Source organism: Calliphora vicina, chromosome 5 (genome assembly GCF_958450345.1).
Source record: "Calliphora vicina chromosome 5, idCalVici1.1, whole genome shotgun sequence".
Lineage (NCBI taxonomy): Eukaryota > Metazoa > Arthropoda > Insecta > Diptera > Calliphoridae > Calliphora > Calliphora vicina.
This window is the reverse complement of record NC_088784.1, coordinates 99,799,855-99,823,338: the sequence shown is the minus strand read 5'-3', so window position 1 is coordinate 99,823,338 and position 23,484 is coordinate 99,799,855. Positions and strand designations below refer to the sequence as shown.

The window sequence follows — 23,484 nt, the reverse complement described above, 5'->3', positions numbered from 1 at the left end:
CCATGTGTATGTCAAAATTCACATTATATATACGATTCATAATTTCCACGTTCAAACGTACATATGTAATTGCATGTGACATAACTTCTATTAGTTTATATGACCCCCCTTTAAGATTTAGTTTTAGAATAGAATTTATTTTTAGAAAGATTTATTACCACTATTCAAGACTGTGCCAGATTTGAAAGGAATTATCCGGGTTTTGGGACCAGCATATGCTAGGAGACAAAAGTTTGACATCCTGGATTTTTCCAATATTTGTCGCGAACAATCTCATATACATATGTATGTCTCACATTAAGTGAGTGAGTGTTTGGTCAGAAAATTTCAATCGATAATCTGAATTTCTTTTAATATTGTAAATGTTGATCAACATTCGTCGAGCGTATTGTAGTTATAGCTGGTGTATTGAATCTTTTATAAAACAAAAAAAAAACTTGACAAAATGCTAGATAAGCTTAGCTCATAAAATACTTTAATTATTCATACATAACAGAAACAGAAACACAAACATATGCATATAATTTATATCAATTTTTGTTGTTGCTCATTTTATTTTTTTTTTTAATTTTATTTTTGCTATAATCGAGTCTTTAATATTCATTTTATTGTATATGTATAAAGATTTTTTTTTATATTTATTTATTTGTTTATTTTGTATATCATACACACAAATGTATATTTTTATAAATAAATAAATAATTATACTATGTATAGCATTATCATAAACTCTACTAAAATAATCATTATTTGTTTAAAAGTCAGGCTGCTTATTATTAAATAGTGTTTGTTTTTGTTGCTGATTATATTTTTTTTATACATAAAGATTTTGACAAATCGTGCTAATTAGTTTTATATGTGGAATTTCTTGTTGTGTTTTATTTTATAGACCACAAAGAAAAATAACACCAAATTGGAGATAAGGTTTTGCAAATTTTTTCAAACCAAATATGAATTTTGCAAAAGGTTTAGACAATTGTGATTTATTATACGCTTCAGCATAGGTGGCGAGGGTATATAAAAGTTTGTCGTTCTGTTAAGTTCTACATAAAGTATTCTTTATCGTTATAGGTAAAGGAGTTGAAATAGCCATGCCTATCTGTATGTTGAAATCAACATTCCCTTGTCCTTAAATAACGTACATATGTATATGATTCTTACATCAATATATAGTGCCGGTTCGGTTGCTATTAAAAATCAAGAAAATCGGTTCACAAATGACTGAGATATAAGGAAAAAACCATGACCACCTCGATTTTTCAACTATTTTTTTATTTATGTATATCTAGATTACTAAGAGCTAGTTTCTGAGATAAAGATAATCTACATTCATCGCTTAAACCTAGATTAAACTAAAAATTGTGTTTCTCACTTATTGTTTATATGCTATATAATCTAGGTTTAACTGAGCATCATTGGTGAGTTAAACTTAAGTATAAAATGCCAATGCACAAACTGATGAAAAATAAAATAAACAATTCAGCACAGCAGCTCATTGTTTTTATTTGCTTTATTAACATAAATATAATTTTTAATATACATTTTATATACTTTAATGTTACTTTTTCTTTTACAAAGTAAAAATTTACAAAAAAAATTATGTACGCGGTTGCTTTTTCTTATAAAATTTAAAGTGTTGCCATATTTATATAAACAAATTTGAGGAATAAACATGTGATTTGACTCAAAAGTATGGCAATGCTAACAAAATTAATCTATTAGTGAGAAACACAATCATTGGTTAAATCCCGGCAAAATATGCTTCAGGTTTAATATAACAGCGTGTTAAGCTGAGTTTAACTGACAAGTAAGAAACTAGCTCTAAGTCCTTAATATAGACAATATGTATAGCTAATGATAGATATTTTAAAGACCTATCCAATGACATATATAACGCCAAAGTAATTCAGACCTACAATAAGTAAAAATCGCGAAAAATATTTTTTAACCCAATTTTTTTTCTCAAAAAAAATTTTTTTTGCCCTACAATTTATATTACCATAAATTTAACCTTATTTTCTCACAAAATAAAAATTTTTTCAACAAAAAAATTTTTCAATCTTTTTCTTAAAGTATTCTTTGGTGAAGGGTATACAGGATTCGCCCTCGCTCTCTATTGCTCTGTAACCTGTTTAATACTTAATTGTTCGTGATAAATATAGTGAACATAATCTTAAAATCAGATTAAAGCTAAATGTTTTATTACTTATTTAACTACTATGTATGTACTTAATAATAAATATTTATGAATATCACTAACTTTTTGTAAAGGTTTTGTTGTTAATTAGAGAATAATTGTCGAGTTAGCCGCTGGTAATGTACCTAAACTGTATTGTTACGAATCAGCTGATCGCTATTGTTAACCTGACTACAATTGTACTAATTGCTTTACATATCACTTTATCGATTAGCTAATACGAAACAGGTAATCAGGTACACACAGCTAATCCGACAATTAGGGATAAATTAGTAGTTTTAAAAAGTACACATTAGTTGACATAAATCGTCCCTTAAACTAATTAACGTTTATAAGATCATAAAACGATCATAAACGATCATTTGAGGCATATCTGATTTGACTGAAAAGCTTGATAATGCTATATTAATTGACAGTTCGTAATCCATTACTGAAAAACACAATCATTGGTTAAAGCCCAGCTAAATTTGTTTTATGTTTAACTTAACTGAGTGTTAAACTACGTTAAACCAGATATTTTTCTTTAATCAAACACAAACAGCGAAGCGTTTTGCTTGTCTGCAGATACAGCCAGAGTCTCTCGTGGGAATCGAACCCACAACCTCAGCTTTACGATTAATTTTTAAACCAAATTATAAAAAAAATTCCCCTGGAGTTTTTTCCCTTTTCTTTTTTTAACATAGAATTTGAATAGGAAAAATGAGAAAAGGGAAAAAACTCTCGGGGAATTTTTATTCATAATTGGGCTGAATAAGATATTGTCGTAATAGCTTAATGTAAATCTTACTTGTTTCAAGATTTATCTTAGTCAGACCTCTTCAATCTATATATAAAAATGAAATGGTCCATGTATGTAATGTCATCACGTGAGAACGGCTGGAGCGATTTGGCTGATTTTTTTTATTCGATTCGAAATTTTGAGGAGATGGTTTGTAAAGAAAAAAAATTCAAAAATTCCGGGTAAAACTGGGAATTTTTTGAGTCCATTCAACTGTAATAAAAAAGCTCCCTAAAGTATGCAGTACAAATTTAGATATTTTATTTGCAAATAAATAAGAATAGGCAAGTGTATGTGGGTTGGAGAGACTTGAAGAACTAACATTAGTAAATGCTACCGGGCGAAGCCGGGCGGGTCAACTAGTCTTTTAATAAAAGTATAAAATTATTCAATTTTGAGCGATATTAAAAAATATCCCTGGAATTACCGATAATGAACATATTCTTTTATTATTTTCCGGGAATGATCCGGTGAAGTCCGAGAAATTAGGAACCCTAGTTAGACCCTTTTGTTGAAAATGAGCTACATGTACTTACTGCATGTAGATTTGAATAACTGAATTTAAAAAAAATAATTTGTTCATCATAATATTGAATATCTTTGAAAACAAATTATAAAAACTATTATTATTTAAGATAAATATAGACCTCGAGAACTTTAAGAAACATTTAACTAATTTTGCAAAATTTTTACTTTTTTTTTAGATGATCCTGGTGGCACAAGAGACCAACAACAGCAGAAGGAACAAGGCCAGGCTGTGAATATTACCAACATGGAAGCTACAACAACGGCGAATACAACAACAACAACAAAATACTACAATAAAACAAAATTACAAAATAATAACAACCATCAACAAAATAAAACAACAAGTACAATAACAAATACAAATAAAAAAACACAACAAACAACATATCGGGAGGCGAATGAAACTCAAACACCACAAATGGTAGAAACAGCACCAACAACACAAAAGAAACTTACAGCCAAACAAGCTAAAGCAGCAGCAAAATTAGCAGCACAACAACAAAATGCTAAAAGTAATACAAATAATCAACAGCAGCAGCAGCAACCGCAGCAACAACAACAAAATGAAGCTTCCAAAAAGATGATACAAGAGAAGGAAGCTAAATCAAATGTAACAAATATACCTGCCACAACAACAACAAACACAACAACAAAATCAAACACCACCGCCATTAATGCCAATAATACAAGTACTACGCAACAGCGTATTACAGCAGCAGCAGCATCAGCAAATAATATTAGTAATAGCAGTAGTAGTAGTAATAATAATAATAATAGAAATAATAATAATAATAATAGTTCAAATATGAATACAAGTGATAATAGCATGAATAGTAATATTAAAGATCAGCAGCAGCAGCAACTGGAGAACAGCACCAAAAGTGATAATCAAACACAGCAATTGTCGGATAACAATACAGCAGCATCCTCCTCAATGTCTTGGAATAATTCAAAATATTTGCATAAGAAATTCAAAAGATTAGCCAGCACAACGGAGAATGATGCTTTACAAGAGGCCGAAAAGTTGCGTAAAACCTCAATGTCCTCAGCTAGTTCATCAGTGTCGTCACCACCACCGCCCCCACAAACAAAAACAACAACTCAACCACAACAGCAGCAGCATCAACAATCATTAACAATTCCTGCTGGTGGTGTTATTAAAAATGACGAACATTTAACAAATGGAGTCTTAAATAAACATGAAACACAACAGTTGCTGAATGAAGCTCTTCCCCACAGCAACAACAAAAGCGAGATCATTAACAAGAGCTATTCACAAAATCAAGTGTTGCTGCAGTTAGCTCAGCAGCAACCACCACAACAACAGCAGCAGCAACAACAACATGTTGCAGTTGCTTCATCAAATTCTACAGAGATTAGTAACAGTAATAAAACTCAAACGGTTTCATCTGTTAGTAGCAGTGGTGGTGGTATTGTTGCAACATCTACGACAAGCTCATCTACTGCTGGCGGTGGTGGGCGTTATAAATGTCCATATTGTGATTTAAGCTGTACAAAACCCTCGGTGCTCCAAAAACACATTCGAGCTCATACCAACGAACGTCCCTATCCATGTGAAATATGTGGCATTGCTTTTAAAACGAAAAGTAATTTGTACAAACACTGCAGGTAAATTCCACTTATATTCTGGATGGCAATAGATTGTGAAGCCAATTTTATCATATACTAGCTGATCAAACATTCAGGATAACATGTTCTGTTAATGTTTCTAGGTTAATTGTGATAGAGATATCAAAAAATATAATCTATTAGGTTAGGTTCACAGATAGCCGTCCAAAGATTTCCGCCTTATGTACAGCTCACGTGTGTCCATTTCATTGTTCCCTGAAAAATATGAAAATAAAGAAGATAATACAGCAAGGAGTAAAAGAAGAGGGAATGAGATAAGTCAAGTAGAGTTTGTAAAAGAAATTATAGATAGAAGTTAGAAGAGAGAAGAATTCGAAAAGCGCAGACCATCATGCGACAAATACCGGTCCACTATAGGGTGTTATTTGCATGTCTATTGCAGGTCTTAGTAACCACCTGATTTTCCTATCTATGCTTCTTAATTCCTTCCCAGATAATTCGGAGAGGTTGCTAAAGTAGCGTTCCCTAAAAACCTAGCACACAGTGCCGGACAATTGCAAAAGAAGTGTAAAATGGTATCTTCCTCCTCCTCATTTTGACAACTCCTACAGAAATCACAGTGAGGCAGTCCAAGTCTTGCCGCATGGGTACCAAAAGTGTTGTTTATACGTCGAAATAGGAATTCTATCTCATCTTCCTTCATCAAGGCTCCTCTTTTTGGAACATTAATACCACTAAGCCTCCTATCATTGATTCTTTCCATACATTAAGAAAGTAGAAGAAAAATTTTCCTTTTCCCTTTTGAACAACAGTCATGTTTGAAATTTCAATGTAAACCATGTTGGCAAAACATTTTGCGACTAATATATGTCCCCAAACGCCACAAAGTAGGGGTTTGGGCAGTGCTATGTTGAATCTATCAGTCACTCAGTAACGTTACTCTTGTATTTATATAGATAGATAAATTCCAATTGATAACTAATAAGTTTGTCATTAATTTTAGATCTCGTTCACATGCAGCCCGTCAAAAGGGCATTGAAGTATCGCCTGATGCCGATGATGGTCTCTCAGACCAAGATGCTGATCCGGAATTAAGCAACAGCAGTTCTGAGATGGTAAGTTTTTCTTTTGTTCCCATAAAACAGTTTTTTTTTTATTAAAAACTAAATTCTTTTATTTAATTACAGTTTAGTCGTACGGGATCTCCCATCGAGGAACTAAGCAATCAAATATTAACACAACTGCCAACACAACCGGAACAACAACCATTTGCGCAATACAATGAGCCTCAAGTATCAATAGCTCCATGTAATGACTCACCTGCCCCGTTTTCAGCTGTGAAGCCAACATTTTTACAGCAACAACCTCAGAAAATGCCATTGGGTTCGCCAGCTGCTGGTACACTGCCTCCTGCTGCTGCTGCAGTGGGCCCGAATAATACAGCAGCGACTAGTGGCCATAAGCAGTCCATTGACTATAAGCCATACAAGCCAAAATTCCATAATGCTTCTTTGTATGCCACGGCAAAAGAAGCAGCAGCTGCAGCAGCAGTAACATCCTCAACAATGAGTACAACTGGTTTGGCGGCGGCAGCACTCGTTACGCCAGTACCACAAAAGGATGTGGTCACATTACAGAAGATACCAGAATCTCCGCATCTCAGTATAAACCAACATCAGCATTTAGTTGCTGCTGGCGAGCAAAAGATTGTGGTGCCAACAAGTGTCCATCTGCCACCGCCACCGCAGCAGTCACCCACCCATATGCAACACCATCCATCGTTATCGCCCAGTACACAAATGAAACTAAATAATCACATCAGTACACACCAGCTGCAACAGATGCAGCAACAACAATTGCAACATATGCAATCGCAATCACCTCATCACTTATTGGGACCGCCACCACCCGCTAATGCTCTACCGCATCCACTGGCAGCGGCTGCGTATTATTTGGGACAGCCGCCGGGTACACCGGCCGGTGCTTTGTTGCATCCCTCCCAACATATGTCCCCGCAATCATTTTATAATCCGGTTTTTGCTTCACTGCATATGATGACGCCGCAACAACAGCAGCAATTTCATCACCAATTGCAAATACAACAACAACATTTACAGCAACAACAACTGCAATTAACACATTCCAGTATAGCAGCAGTGATACCACCACCACCTCCGCCGACACAATCTCCCCACTCTCAAATTTCTCCATCGATACCCCAAAGTCACCATAAACAACCATCCACACCGCTCTCAAATCCAAATCATGGTTCGATGTCCTCCAACAATTCCAGAAATATCCATCATCCCAAAGCAAACACACCAACCAGCAGTAGCACAATTGTACATCCCACTCCCCAAAATGCTTTACACTACTTAGCCAATGCTGCATCTGTGGCTTCCGTAGCCATGAGTCCACCAAATCCATCCAACCACAAAAATAATGCTGAAATCATAGAGCAAGGCATAAGTGTTATTAGTCAACGTACACCGACACATGTTAGCAACAGCTCCAATTCCAGCACATTGTTGCATACATCCGCTAATTCTGGAATGCAGGAAGTGACCCTGGTAAGTCTGAAAATTCTCAATTTTAGTATCATCTTTTTAATCAAATATTTTTGAATTTGTTGTATCTTTTAGAATAAAGAAAAATTAAATGAACACATTAACAAACTGATATCACAGAATGAGGCCATTGTTGAAAATAAGGAACTATTGTTGCAGAAAAAATACCCAAAGACTTTAAACCGTTCTAGAAGTTTCACTAACAACGGCAGCAGTACCAGTACTTCTACAAATTCGGCCGGCAATATTCAGGTTTTGCAGACCACAACTGGTGGCCCACCGAGTGAATCGCCGACTAATGCCAAATTGGCACAAGCCATTGTACAAAAGCAACAAATGCAACAGCAGCAGCAACAACAGCAGCAACAACAACATCAGCAACAACAACAACAGCAGCAGCAACAACACCAACAACAGCAGCAGCAACAATTGCAACAACAGCACTACATCTATCAGCAACAGCAGCAGCAATTGCACAAACAAAGACAGTTGTATCACGAAAAATCAAACATAGAGGAAGTTCCAACTGGTTTACCTTTAAATGGTACTTCCAAACATTTGGTTGGCAAACAACTTGTCCAACAACAACAGCTGCATCCAGTTGCTCCACCACCGGTCAACAATCAAGCCCAATTCCAGCAGTATCGTACTATCGTAACAATCACACCAACTCAGCCTCGTCAGCAGCCTCATTCCGCATCATCAACATCAATTTCAGTTAACACTTCATCGGCACACCACTCATTGGCTAATGTACCTTTAAATTTATCGGCCAAAACAAAACAGCCCGAGGATAGTTTAGACTTGAATAAACCCTGCCAAGGGCCATTGCCACAAGCTCCACCGCCCGTCACTCCACGAAAGCGTCACTCCATAGAACAGACGCAATCTGGACAATCTCAATTATTAACACCCAGCTTAGCACTTAATGAAGCCTCAAATTCATCAAATTCCAATTCGAGTACTCCACAACCATCCACTTCAGCCGGAAAAAATCCACATAATAATTCCATCATTAAACATTTATTGCTTACTGCTCGTGGTTTGGCGGTGCCCACAGGAACAGGCGAAGATGCCGTTTACATATGTCCCCTGTGTTCTTTATTCTTTCGAACGGCCGAGGAGTTACAGCTACACAACAGTACTTACTGTCAAGGTAGCAATAGTAGTGCCAATTCACCAGCCTCCTCACCATCCCACAAATATTTCCGTTCAAATTCCATGTCATTGAATATGCCGGATTTCAAAATTCTCTCAAAGAATCCCCTGTCTTTGGCAAAGTTGGCATGGTCCCAACTGAAGACGAGGCCCAGCAATTTGGTCTTGAATCAATTAAGTGCTTCAGGTACCAATACATCGAAAAACTCTAGTACGCACACCACATCGGCAACATCGACCCAACCAAGTTCCCAGTCAACAACTGCCAATACAAGTTCAGCTTCTGGTTCTTCAGTTTTAAGCAAGTCCCAACTGCCAGTGAATGATATACCCATACGTTTTGTGGATGCTCCTCTGCCTTCACCGGGACCTCTATTGGGAAAAACGCCCCTAGTGGATTATACGCTCAATGAATCAAAGTCCAAATCAGAGGAAGTTATAATAACTAAAATGCACGATGATCCCATGTACAGTCATGCCAACATGGCTGAACATCCCTCCAGTAAACGCTTAAAATTTGAACACCTAGACAAGTTCTCAACGAAACGGCCGTCTCTAACAAGTGGAGGTGAAATGCAGCTATTAAGTGCCCAAGAACTATCAAAAAAGGACGAACGTTTTAAACGCTTCACTTCTTCGGGTGGTTGTATGATACCCTTATCGGAATGCGATGATGTAGATAAAAGTCCCAAAATGATACGTACACCCTTGTTGTCGGGTGGCAGTTTTCAAGAAGTGTCACCCAAGAAAGAAACTAAATTGCCCTTACCCTTGATGCCGGGTAATCAATTGACTCCTAAACTCAGTTTAGGTTTGCCCTCCTCTAATGGACCACAACATTTTCAATTTCCTCCCATCAACCAAATAACAGCTTTTAATCCATTGACCTTGGCCCTGACCGAAAAGGTAATACCCTATGTTCCTGGTATACCGGGACCAAATAGTTTACAACCTCAGTTGCCGCAGGCACCGCCAACACCTACTCAACAACAAAAACAACAACAGACGCAGCAGCAACAGCATCTTTTAAATTTGCCTCAGACAGCAGCAACTAGCAAACATTTGTCAAGAAATGTCAGTCCCAATAGAAACCAAACTCCAAGTCCCATGAATATGTCGACATCTGTACAAGGTAACAGCCCGGATGCTAACAAGCCTACTTTTGGCGGTGTACAAAATGTGCCCAGTGAATTTAATAGAGCGCCACCCTCTACCAACATGCGCAATGTTAGAAATTGGCCATCAGGAGTTAGCACTTTAGCCATTAATACTAACGCTTTCAACAGCAACAATAACAACAACAGTAGTAACAATAAAACAGCAGTCGCCATTAATGAAATCGCAAAACCCTTGAAATCCTTTAATTTTATGCGCATGGCCGACAACTTAAGTCCTCGTAAAAACTCCAACGGCAGTGAGGCAAAAACTCCAAATTCATCTGCACAAATGGATGCAGAAACTCGACATTTTAATTTGGATAAAATGTCCAGAGAACAATTGATTATACAGCAGCCCCCCATCACTAATATCAGCAAGTCTTTGTCTCCTACCAATTTAACGCTTACTCCTTTACACGTGGACACTAGCGTGCTAAGTGCAGCTGCTGCTGCTGGTGCTGACAATGATACTACAAGTGCAGAGGCTAAAGTTAAGTCGAAATTTTTGCGCCCCACCAGCTTGCCCTTAAGGCCAGGCACTTTTACACCCAAACGACACCACGGTATTACTCCCACTGCCAATACATTGCCTTTGATCTCTCCAGAAACCCCCAGACCTTCTAAGGAATGTGTTCAACTGTATTTAAATGGTAATTCATACACGTATTTGGGCTTAAAATGCAGCACCAAAACCTTTTACTGCACCCTCAACTGTCCACAGCCATCTTATGTGCAAGATATGCACAAGTTGTCCATGTACAGCATGTGGCAACAATGTGCCGAAAATAATCCTCATCCTTTGGGTCTAAAACCCAAAGAGGTTATGTCCCTTTACGATTCCAGACAAAAGACCCTCATCTTTACCATGGCCAAAGGCAAAAAGATCACTTACACACTGGTGACAGCTCAGCAGACAGTTATGACCCCTTTTATCAGCACTCGAGATAAATTCTATCATCATCAACTGAAGCCCATAGCCCTCAAGGATGCATCATTATCATCATCGCCTTTGAAAGATAATAAGTCTTCGTCGGAGTCCAGATCGAAAGATCTGTCATCGTCGAATTCCACTTCGGTATCTCAAACTTTAGAGGGCGGTTACGAATCTCACGAGAATTATACTTATGTAAGAGGCAGGGGACGAGGAAAATACGTATGCTCTGAATGCGGCATAAGATGTAAGAAGCCCTCTATGCTGAAAAAACACATACGCACCCACACAGATGTTCGGCCCTACACCTGCAAACACTGTAACTTTAGCTTCAAAACCAAAGGCAACCTAACAAAGCACATGCAATCCAAGACCCACTATAAGAAATGCATAGAATTAGGCTTAAATCCAGGACCTATGCCAGCCGACGGCGAATTCTTGGAACCGGACGTAGAATTCGATCAGCAGTCATCTACATCGGCTGGTGGCAGAACCTCCTCCATGGGCAATGGCGAATCCGACTCAGATGGTGACTCCAGCGACAATGAAACCGAAAGCAGTAACGAATCCGATTCAGCCAGATCGAATGCAACACAAACTTTGAATGTTTCGGCGGCCGAAGATAATAAATCTCACTTGGAACATGAAGCAGCCAGATGTTTACTCACTCTCTCCATGACACCGCCCATACATACACAAAGTTTAGAAACTTCTATGGCCAATAGCCAAATAGCTGTGACCACCGTTAGCTCCAGTTTCAATGTATCCTCTACACCTACACCGGCCATCCGGCGTGTGATATCATATACATCGCCAAAACCACCATTTGACTATCAAAAGCAAGAGCAGTACTATTCAAATCCGAAGGAACCCAAACCAAAAATAAACAATAGCAGCGCCACAAGTTTTGAAGCAGCACCCATGGATTTAACGAAACCCAGAGCCATGGATGTAATTGCCACACAAAATCCAACCACCTTTTCGTCAAACCCCGGGCCAGTACAAACACAGGCTCAGATACGCGATGTCATCTTTGGAGTTAATAAAAACGAATCTGGTTTTATGAAAACTATGATTTCGGTGTCATCCAAAGTCGGCCGCAATTATGCCGACAATTACGAGGAGAATCATCACAAGCTGAACGAAGACATGATGCTGTATGATTATCGTAGAGAGCAGACGTTGCAGTACTACAAAATCAAACAGACACAACTGAGCCGCGGTATGACGGTAAATCCTAATGTCGTGATGTCTAACTCAACACCAACCACTAGCACAGCGGTTACTACATGTGTTTCGCTGGGCCTGACCAGCGTTACCTCCGTCTCCGATGCTGTAGTAGTTTCCAGTGTTGTAACTACCGCTTCAGCGTCGCCAATTGAACTGCCGCCTGTGGCCAAGAAAGAAGTAATAATAGCACCACTACAATTGCCCAAAATAGAAATTGTTGAACCACCAGAAACGCCTGATGTACCCGCCTCAGTACCAGTTACCTCTGCGACGGTTACAATGCCAGTGGTAACGACTGTCACTGAAGTGCCGAAATCCTTAAAGTCTTCCGACGAAGGTGAAGAAACCGATGAAGAGCCACCTGCAAAGAAATTGGCCACCAAACTAGACGATAAACCAGCACACAATTCCAATTTACCGGCTGCCATACTACAGCCCGGTACCACCGACTTTTCTGGTGTGCTATCGGGCGGTGCTTCAGGCAGTCAAGCAAATAATGGCAATCAACCAACACGCACCGTTATAGTGGGTGAAGACGGTTTTACTACAAATAACAACGAAATTCTGCCAGTTCATCCACGTGTACCACAAATTTCCAATGCCGATGGCCGACCAGTCTGTTCTATATGCTCGAAAACTTTCCAAAAACAATCCCAGCTGGTGTTACACATGAATATACATTACATGGAGCGTAAATACAAATGTGATCCATGTGGTGTATCGTTTCGTACCCAGGGTCATTTGCAGAAACACGAAAGATCAGAGGCTCACAAAAATAAAGTCATAATGACTTCGACATTCGGCGTGCCAACGACCTCCAATCCACGACCTTTCGAGTGCACCGATTGTAAGATCGCCTTTCGCATACACGGGCATTTGGCCAAGCATTTGCGTTCGAAAACCCACGTTCAAAAGCTGGAATGTTTGCAGAAATTACCCTTCGGTACATATGCTGAAATTGAAAGAGCCGGCATTAGTCTAACCGAAATCGATACCAGTGATTGTGAGAATTCGCTGATTTCGTTGCGTGTATTGGCCCAAAAGCTAATCGAAAAGGATCCCACCTCCAAACTGGGCAGCTATACCACACCCTCGGGAGACAACTCAAATACGGGCTTAGTTTCACAAGACAGTGCCTCTGAAGATGGCTTTACGGCAGCCGAACGAGCTGCAGCCAACGCTATAGCTTCGCTGGATAACAACAGTGCAGCAAATACACCGCGTAGAGCTAATTCCACATCAGAGGATGAAAGCATAGCCATGGCTTTGAATAACAATCTAAAGAGACGTTTACCGGGCACCTACAGCAATGGCGAGGAGAGTGACAAAGAGTTTCAAGAGCAACATCAGGACAAACGTTTGCGACCCAGCGATGCACAGCTCAATAATTCTCACCTGAATTCGGCTAGTCCCACAAACTGACATTATGTTTTTGCCTATCCCGACATATGAATTATGGATATGTTATCTTGGCCTGCCCACCACACACTAAGACCCGCTAAAACTCAACATATACCAGTTGTACAGGAAAATAACGCTATTTGTAAGCGTACCGACTCATATATAAAATATCAACACTATATACCCCCACCGTCTAAAAAACATTAAAAAACCAAAAACCATGAAAACTTTAAAGAAACCAGCTAAAACTTGTTGTACGCAAAACAAACAAAAAAAAATATCCTCAGGACCAAAACTACCTAACAAAAGCGATGAAACTTTCATCATATCCTTTTAGAAAACACATATCGTACGGAATAAAAAAACATTTTTCAAAAAATTAGGACTATTTGCATGTATGTAAGCTAAAAGCTATTTTCATTTTAAAATACTTAATTCCAATTCCGTTAAGTACACAAGTTTTAGCTTGGTTTTTTTTACACTTTACATCGTGCAAGAAATTTTTTTTTTTTTTTTTAAATAATTTCGATATCGAAATTATTTTTCGATCACGAATATGTTAATTCGGCCCTTGATTATTTATTTGAAATAACTAAAAAATACATATATCAAATCTAACAGAACATATACAATCTTTAAATGAACCAAAAACAAACAAAGAAGAACACTTTTACACACAGACAAAATTGATATCATTTTGAAAAGTAAATCAAATTTCAAAAACAAATATATATAAAACAATATATTTTATACCTATATGTACATAAGAAATTATAACTTTTACAAAAAAAAGAAGTAACAAAATTAGAATATTAAAACGGCTAAGGAAAAAATATAACAAACTACATTGATTCGTTTATTTTAAATTTTGAAATTCAATTGGAAATGGTGTAGCAAAGTTTTTAAAAGCCGTTCTAATTTATATACATTTTTATTTCTAGTAATAAACACTGTGGTACTGTTTTTTTTTTTTAATAGAAGATATTTTTTTATAAAATAACAAATTATGTATCTTTCTTTTCACAATTTCGTGGCGAATCTAAAAGGTTTGCCAAACAACTGATTAAAAAGAAAGAAATTTGTCAGCAAATTAAAAAAAAAACTAACAAAAATTCTAGTTAATAATCAAAGTTCTTCCTGGGTTTTTTAAAAATTCTTTTTTTTTAATATTTTTTTGTTGAATTCATATTATTTTTAACTTTTTTTTATTAAGTTTAAGAAAAACATTTGTTTTTATTACAATAATGTTAAGTAATCCAATGAGACTACGAGACTCTTATAAATAATTTGTAATTTTGTTTGCTTTTTTATTATTATTATAATTATAATTTCAATTTAGTTTATAGATAAAAAAAACTTTTGTATTTTTAATATTAATATAAAGAAATTAATAAATAAATATACAATAATTATGTATGTATATAAATTAAATGTTGTACAAAATGAAAATAAAATAATAATATATTTTATTAATAACCTAACAAAAATAAATACCACACAGACAAATTTAGGTGTCTGTAATAATAATAATAAAAAAAAATCAATTTAAAATGTCATAGAAACTATAGTTTTTTAAGTTTATTCAATAAATTTAATAACAAATCTATATATTGTATATATAAACTAATTAATATATGTATGTATAACAATATAAACATATTCATACATATTTTTAAGTGTATAAAATAAAAATTAAACTAAAACTTATATTTAATATAAATGTAATATCTTATATTAAAACTGAAGTTGGTATATATATTTTAAAATCTATATACATATGTTTATACATATATACTACATATGTATATATTAACATTTATATATATATACTATAAATCATTATGTAATTACATTATTTGTAATTGTTTGTGTATGTGAAGAGAAAAATATTTAAAAAGAAAAAAAATGTTTGAAATAACAAACAAAAAATAAAATAAAAAAATTTTTAAAAATATATAAATTTTATTTTGTTTTCCTTTATTTAGTAAACATACTTATAAGGGTATCGATGTAAGGGGATTTCATTAAGCGTTTCCTATCTTTAAATTTAAACTTAAAAATGTGGATTTTTTTTTTCAAATTTTTAGCTTTTATTTTGAAACATTTGTACAGTATAAATTTATTTTATTGTTAGCTATGGCATTTTGCCATCTTTATGGCCACACATGGATTTCTGCTTCGATCGAAACAAATAGTAGTTGGACGGGGCAAGGTCCACTTCATTCTAAATAGTTTTTTTTAACATGTATTGCAAAAAGTGGCCGAGTGTTGTCATGTTGGAATATTACAGTTTCATGTCTGGCCGCATAATCTGGGCATTTTTGGCCAATGCTCGCTTCAAATGAACCAATAGCGTTCGGTACAGGTTTCCTGTGATGGTCTGTCCAGATTTCAGCAACACATAATAGATAGAACTCTTTTGGTCCCTCCAAATACAGAGCATTACAAAAGCTTTACTTACGATCTCTTACGCTTCGGGTTATCGTAATGGATTCATTTTTTTATCGCATGTAATGATTCGATTCAAAAATTATTTTCTTTTATAGCGTTCAAACATCCGGCTGCTCGCAAACGTTTTTGAAATTACTACTTAATTAGCTCCCAATGATTTTGCAAGCTCTTGTTGAGTTTGACAACAATCTTCATAGAGCAATGCCTCCAATTCTTGGTCGTCAAAGTTGTTTGGCTGGCCTGGGTGATCTTAGTTTTTCGTTCCGAACAAACCATCTCTCGCACTTTGAAATCGATGGAAAATATTCACCATAATCGTTTGTAAGCAATCGGTGAGCTTCAGCGGCACTTAATTAAACGTAAATAAGTCTTATATTAGTAAAAATTACACCAACAAATTATGTGAAGATCGGCCTATGCTTGATCATAGATTAGATTTTGTGTATACTATAAATTACAATTCAACTCGGTGACCCATATGATCCATTGTCTTGCTATTCAGGAATTGACCTAGATGTATAGACAAGAAATGAAAAGAAAGAATTGAGGTGAAATAATACAAATCCCAATCTGAAGAAATAAAATAGGAATAGACCGGGATTCTCCGAAGACAGTGACTTAAAATAGCCAGCATATTCCCCTGAAAAAGCCTAATAGATTGTCTTGATCATTCTACTGTCTTCAGCTCATCAATATTCTAGCACGTCCTACAAAAGTCCTATCTCACTAAGAAGAGAGCTCCAACTGAGCAATGACCGGTTAACACTCGTACTAAAGACCTGAGTCTTCTCCTATCCAACCCAATCTGTATTTTGATTGCCTTTGCATCCAACTTTGGCCAAATAGCTTTGAACACCCTGCACTCCGTCCTATTGTTCCAGGATTGGTCTATAGAGTCATGGAATCTTTCGAAGATCAGCCTAGTAGTGACATATAGTAGGCTTTATCTCCCATTCCCTACTAATAAGTTCCAGATCTGATCCCCGTCTGGTCAGTTCATCTGCTACCTCATTACCATCAGATCTCTTTTGAAGTCCATCACTATGCTCGAATGTACTGTAAGACATTTTAAAGACCTGAGTTATACTTTGTGCCTGAGTGCGCCTTACTATCTACATAAATTGTAGATAGTCACGGGTCCTTATTATATCCTTGGCTTTCCAGATCGCTAAGTCTGTATGACACTTTAATCTCCCTCCCAGTGAAAGATTCCGTCTGTAAAAACTCCATACACCCTTCAAATAGCTGAACAGATCCAATCTACCAGTTCCTACTGGGAAACACAATTGTGGTGTAACTCCAAAGTCTAAAGTCGTTATCCTATGATCCGAAATCCTAGTAGGAATTCTAGTCTGACCAAAATTTACCATAGCAACCACATAAAGCCCACATCCGAAAATCACTTTAAAGTGAATAAATCTCTTATAAAAACCGATATTGAGATAATATTCGACTCAAATTACTTTTATACATACCTAAATCATGGAGAAACGGGCATCGAAATCAGAAACAGTACAGTTTAAATATATGTAATCCACACCTAACGGAATTTTTAAAAATGTTCAATGGGTCGAAACATTTTGCAGACCTGAGGCCGAATTACCACATTCGAATGGAGTTAAATTTATGGTAATTTTCTTATTTTAGAATATGGCATTGGATATCGGCAAGAAATTTAGTATATTTTATTAAAATTTCGATATCGATTATCGAATGTATCGAATATTCATCAACCTGTTTTAGACATTTTTTTAAATTTAATTTTTAAAAAGTTATGAAAAGAAAATCCTTTGGAATTTTATTGAAAGTTTTAAGTAAATTTATTCCTTTATTTTAAAATTTTTAAACTTTGGCTGGAATTAGCTTAACAATTTTGTTTAAAATTACTGATGTGAACTATATTTACTTAAATTGAAAACGATATCGAAAAGAATAGAAAACAATTTAATTAAATTTTCTAAACTGAGGCTACAATTAGCTTAAGCTATATTTACTTAAATTGAATTCGATATCGATATTTATGCATTTATTATGTAAGCTTTGTCCATTATTTAAAATTTCATTTAGATAATTTTAAATACATAAATGTTTATCACATTTATTTATCTTTCTTCATTATTTAATATTTGTCACCGACTTCATTTTGTTACAAAATAACAGGCATTGTTTAAAAATTATGATAGATTTCTTCGAAATTCTTCAAATACTTGATAGTATATTTTATATATATTTTTGTACAATAATTTTTAATTTTTAAAGCATTTTTAAATATTTTTAAAACTTATTAATGTAATTATTTTTTCAAACATTCCGTTTTTAACAAAATAAAATAATTCTTGTTGAGCTCAATGTCAGTTTTAAAACTTTTTAACTATTTCACCAAATTTATGTTATTAAAATATTTAAGCTGCGGTTTGTATTATCGTGAAAATAGAGTCGCATTTCAATTAAAATCGTGTTTGAAAATACATATATTCCTGAAATTAAAAGAAAAAAGTTAGAAATTTAAAACGACTTTAACAAAAATGTTAATTTTATAAAGTATAATGTAAAAATATGTTTGTGCAAAGAAAAAAAAAATAAAATCAAGGATAACTTTTATTATTTTTTCAAAGGATCTTTAATTTCGTATTACGACTTCTTACAAATCGCTTTAAGCTTTTACTTAAATGAAAGTTCTAACAATTTGCAATATATCGTAATAGATTTTTGTTAATGACTAGATCTAATAACAACAATATGTAGGTATAAATAATTTTTAATAATACTTACCAAAAGAAAAGCCGCTCCTAATATTAATGCTCTCTCCTTGGCATTTAGCTTGGAATCGCTAAAATATATATTTGTAGTATATTGAGATTTTCCAGCTAACCACTTGCGATCAATAGATGCCCTCAAGTCGCCACCAGAGTGTATCTAATAAATAAAAATCAAGTATCAAGAATATATTCAGCCCAATTATGAATAAAAATTCCCCGGGAGTTTTTTCCCTTTTTCATTTTTCCTATTAAAATTCAATTGGAAAAATCTCCCGGGGAACAAACTCCCGCGGAATTTTTTATTCATAATTAGGCTGATTATTAAATTCAAGGTCAATAATATTTGATTTCTGATTGATACCTTAAAATACGTTTCTTTGGGCAAACAAAAGCAACAGAATCCGGAATTTGATGGTCCTTCAATGCAAAATATTGGCGAATTGGTGGCACCATCCTCAATATAAAATTCCGGTACTGTTATGGTCGGTGATTGCACAATACGTCCCAATATATTACCAGGCGGTATCCATACCTCCAAACTCTTTGGTTGACAACACATAAAACCTAAAGATAATTTCTTGTGAAACACCATTGCCTCCTGGAATGTTTTGTCAATCACATGCATTTGGAATGGACGTGCAGAGCCCCATATTAAACGATTTCTTGCTGAAGAGTATTCTGAAGCAGCATAAATAGCATCGCCTAAGGGCGATCGGACAACAAAACGATTATCGGAAGATACAGATGTAAGAGCTATAAATAAATTTATGTAAGGAGTGAGATCGAAAAATTCTTAACACACGTTTTTCATTACATTTTTTAACCCAAGTATTATTTGAATTTTTTTTTGATCAAGTTACCTTTGAAAAACATGTCAGTTATTATGTGTAATGTCAATTATATTAATTTTTTTGTTAATCTGATTAAAATGAGTGACCAGAAAAAAGTGCGTACTGAAATTATTAAATATTTTCAACAAAACCCAACTTGGTCTTACAAAAAGTTGGCCAAGCATACAAAGGTCTGCCGTCAAACTGTTTCCAATGTTATTAAACAGTACCGGGAGAACTTGTCAGTTGATAGAAAACCTGGTTCAGGTAGAAGGAATGGTCCACATGATGTTTCTAAAGCCAAAAAAATAGAACGCATTTTCAAAAGAGCTCCCAACACATCCGGTAGGAAAGCAGCCCGGTTAGCTCAGTGCTCGGACTATTTGGTACGAAAAGTTAAAGCTAATGCAGGTTTAAAAACATACAAGGCTCAAAAAGTTCCTGACAGGAACGCTACTAAAAATTTAGAGGCCAAAAACAGAGCACGGAAATTGAAGTCAAGTTTTATAAAAAAAATATTCTTGCTGCATAATGGATGACGAAACGTATGTTCTGGCAGATTTTTCGCAACTTCCAGGTCAAAAATTTTATGTTGCTGATGCTCGAGGGAATGTTGAAGAAAAGTTTAGGACCCAAAAGCAGACAAAATTTCCCAGAAAGTTCTTGGTATGGCAAGCAATATGCAGTTGCGGCAAAAGAAGCCACTCATTTGTTACAACGGGCTCTATAAATACCGAAATTTACATCAAGGAATGTTTACAAAAAAGGCTGCTTCCATTCATAAGACTTCATAATGTGTCCACTTATTTTTGGCCTGACTTGGCATCCTGTCACTATGGCAAACAAGCCCTTGAGTGGTACAAGAACAATAATGTGGTATTTGTACCAAGAGAGGCAAATCCTCCAAACTGCCCGGAGCTAAGGCCAGTGGAGAGATATTGGGCTCTTGTTAAAAGAGAATTGAAGAGTACAAAAAAGGTGTCCAAAAGTGTGGTAGATTTTAAACGGAGATGGACTACATGTTCGAGCAAAGTGACAGAAAGCACTATAAAAACGTTAATGGAAGGGTTTCCGAAAAAGGTTCAAAATTTCATCACTAGTGATTAAAACTATAAAAATAATTTTTTTTGTAAATTGTAATAATAATTTCAATCAAATAAAAAAAAAATTAAAGCTGTAAGTTTAGTGGTTTCTTTTTTATAAACATATATGTATGTTAAGAATTTTTCGATCTCACTCCTTAAATGTTTTTATTCAGTATTTGTCGTAGTTTCCGGAAAACTTACAGTCATTTAATTCAAATGTTTGTTCGATATGTACAGAGGGTAGATCTACTAAGAAACTATAGCCTGTTAAAGGTACATAGGTGGATCCGGTTCTACCATTTTGTTCCACAGTAGAAACTGGTAAAGCTATGCGTGTAGAAACTTTAAAGAATTGTTTTTTAATTAATAAAAGTTTTAATTTTATAACTATATTTTCAATTTAATTACCTCTGGGCTGTGATGTTATACTAACTGGTCCATCTAAAACTAAAAAATTATATTAACAATATGCCAAGATTTATTTGTGATTTAAAAAATTTTGAAATAATTTCAAATATTGTACAATATTTGTTATACTATTTCAATAATTCGCCGTGTTACAAACATAATGATGAAATTCATACTCAACCTTAAACCTATAGCTATAGTATAGCTAGCTATATTAACAAGAATATGATAAGATATTGAAATATTTTGATATTAAAAACAATAACAATTTCAATTTAATATTACACTACAGCTACTTCAATAAGATGTACTATATTGATGTAAATGTTGGTTTTAAGCAATTTTAAAAATAATATTTTTCTTTAGCTTTAAATCCAAAAGATCTAATTAAAGAAATATTAATATGTATGAATATATTTTAGGGAATTAAAAATATTATAGTAATATGTACTAATATTTCAATGTTAAACAAATAAAGATAAAGATTTCCACTTTTATTAAAACATTTACTACTATTTTTGGTGATTCAACAATTTAATTTATAATTTTATTGTCTTTTTTACTTAAACAAAATATTATCGATATAATAGAAGTTGATTATACGAATCGACAACTAACCTCTTGGTTCTGATCTCGTTTGTTGGGCCACACGTATTTCACTGTCAAAATGTAAATTGCGTACTGCATCATTTTGCAACATTTTTCTTTTTTTTAATTTCTATTAATAGTTTTACTTAAGATTGGAAAATATGTTTCAAAAATTGTTTAGTTTAGCTTGTGTTCTATACGTTTTCAATTGGTAAACTAATTTATTATCTGGGCCTAAAGTGCTATGAGCGCCAGTTATTTTATTTTTGTTATACTATTGATAACGCCCGTTGGCCTGCTTATAGGCCATATTGATTACTGCTCAATATTTTTGCTAGTTAAGTTTATTATTATTTTGTTCTCAAATAAAAATATTCTTATCTATAAAAAAAGTAACGTTTTCCACTAATTCCTATAGATAGAGTGATATAAAACAAGTAAGAGTGTTATATTCGCATGTGCCGTATCTTATTTACCCTTCACCAATTATGTTTTTGACAACTGAGTTAGGTCTTTGACAGGAGAGATTCCGATCTATGTTAAAAATAATTATTGGTGAAAAAAATATTTAGCAAACAAATTTATAGTTGAAAGAATTTATAGGTGAAAAAAAATATTCTTAAAAAAATGTTTGGTAAAAATAAAAAAAATAAATTTTTTTGTAAAAAAGAAATTGAAATATATTTTTTACAAGGAATTTTTTTTTTTCACCAAAAAATTTTTTTTTACGAATAAATTTAATTAAAAAAAAAGTTTGCCATTAAAATTAAAAAAAATTAAATTTTGTTTACCTAAAAATATTTAAAATTTTTATTTTAAAGTATAATTTGGTGAAGGGCATATAAGATTCAGCACAGCCGAATATAGCTCTGTTATTTGTTTTCTTTTGATTACGTTTTGTAATTTTTTTTCGCACAATAAGTTTGAGAAAATTTAAAAACAAAAATAAAAATTCACTTAACAAATCCGATGATTCAAAAATTACAAACAAATTTCGTAAATCTCAAAATTTGGGAGGAAGACCCAAAGACCCGTAAATCCAAGCCAAGATAATTTAATAGCAAGAGAGTTTAAAAAATTCACAAAAAAGAGGTTTGAAACTTAAATTTTGTCCATACAATTTTTTTCAAACGATTGACATTTTGTTTACGGAACTTAAACTGGTCTAGACAGAAATGGCATAATGTACTCTTTTCGGATGAAACCAAATACATACAATTTAAGATGCAGTCATGGGAAACCATTTCTAAGATGGCCAAAGGGAGACTGGACGACAAGTACACAAATAAGACAGTTAAATTTTACGATATCAATATTCTGGTGTGGGGCTGTTTTTCAGGCCAAGGTAGTGGCCAATTCATATCATAAAAGATACTGTGACTGGAATATATATTTATTTTAAACGTTGTTATTATTACTAGGGTTTCTACGCAGGAACATTTACCCGGGAATATTTATTATTGAAATAACCGAATTTTGTTCACTCAACAATGAAAAATTCGGTCATTAAGAATTAATCAAATGGAAAATTTATGTTCTTAAAGGAACTATTAAGTTGCCTAATATTACAACTTCTAAGGATATGAATATTTAGAGAAAATAATAACAATAACAGTGGTTTAAACTTGCTTAAAACAATCTGATTTGAAACCGATTTTATACCGATTAAAGCTACGAGTGTGATAATACCGATAAAATGCAACTATTTATTTAGAAACTCTTAAAAAGGTTGCACCAACATTGTACAACCAAGTATTATTATTTTTACTTATTTTAGAACACTACTCCAAAAAAAATATATTGGTTTTTTGGTTTAATTGGATTTT

General features: G+C 34.3%; 2 protein-coding genes across 5 annotated transcripts in view; one reads left to right on the top strand and one right to left on the bottom strand.

Annotated features, from left to right (window-relative positions):
* shn (schnurri) overlaps nucleotides 1-14,366 on the top strand; it is a 162,165-nt gene extending 147,799 nt beyond the window's left edge. For 2 of the 3 annotated variants that reach the window (XM_065513596.1, XM_065513597.1), the window contains exons 2-5: nucleotides 3,680-5,132; nucleotides 6,097-6,208; nucleotides 6,281-7,663; nucleotides 7,736-14,366. In XM_065513596.1, the coding sequence (XP_065369668.1) occupies nucleotides 3,748-5,132; nucleotides 6,097-6,208; nucleotides 6,281-7,663; nucleotides 7,736-13,558 (8,703 nt within the window). In that variant the 5' untranslated portion in view covers nucleotides 3,680-3,747 and the 3' untranslated portion in view covers nucleotides 13,559-14,366. The remainder of the gene's footprint in view (nucleotides 1-3,679; nucleotides 5,133-6,096; nucleotides 6,209-6,280; nucleotides 7,664-7,735) is intronic. The other variant, XM_065513595.1, reaches the window with a different exon arrangement.
* Nucleotides 14,367-17,784: 3,418 nt separating this feature from the next.
* LOC135962040 (phospholipid scramblase 3) lies at nucleotides 17,785-21,908 on the bottom strand. Of its 2 annotated transcripts, XM_065513768.1 has the most exons (6): nucleotides 21,689-21,902; nucleotides 21,071-21,109; nucleotides 20,864-21,004; nucleotides 19,109-19,500; nucleotides 18,761-18,904; nucleotides 17,785-18,465 (listed from the first exon to the last, which is right to left on the bottom strand). In XM_065513768.1, the coding sequence occupies exons 1-6, from the start codon at nucleotides 21,768-21,770 to the stop codon at nucleotides 18,436-18,438; spliced, it is 828 nt and encodes a 275-aa protein (XP_065369840.1). In that variant the 5' UTR covers nucleotides 21,771-21,902; the 3' UTR covers nucleotides 17,785-18,435. The 2 variants fall into 2 exon arrangements, with proteins under 2 accessions (XP_065369840.1, XP_065369841.1); XM_065513769.1 differs by lacking the exons at nucleotides 20,864-21,004; nucleotides 21,071-21,109 and having other exon boundaries at nucleotides 21,689-21,908.
* Between the last annotated feature and the right edge of the window lie 1,576 nt (nucleotides 21,909-23,484).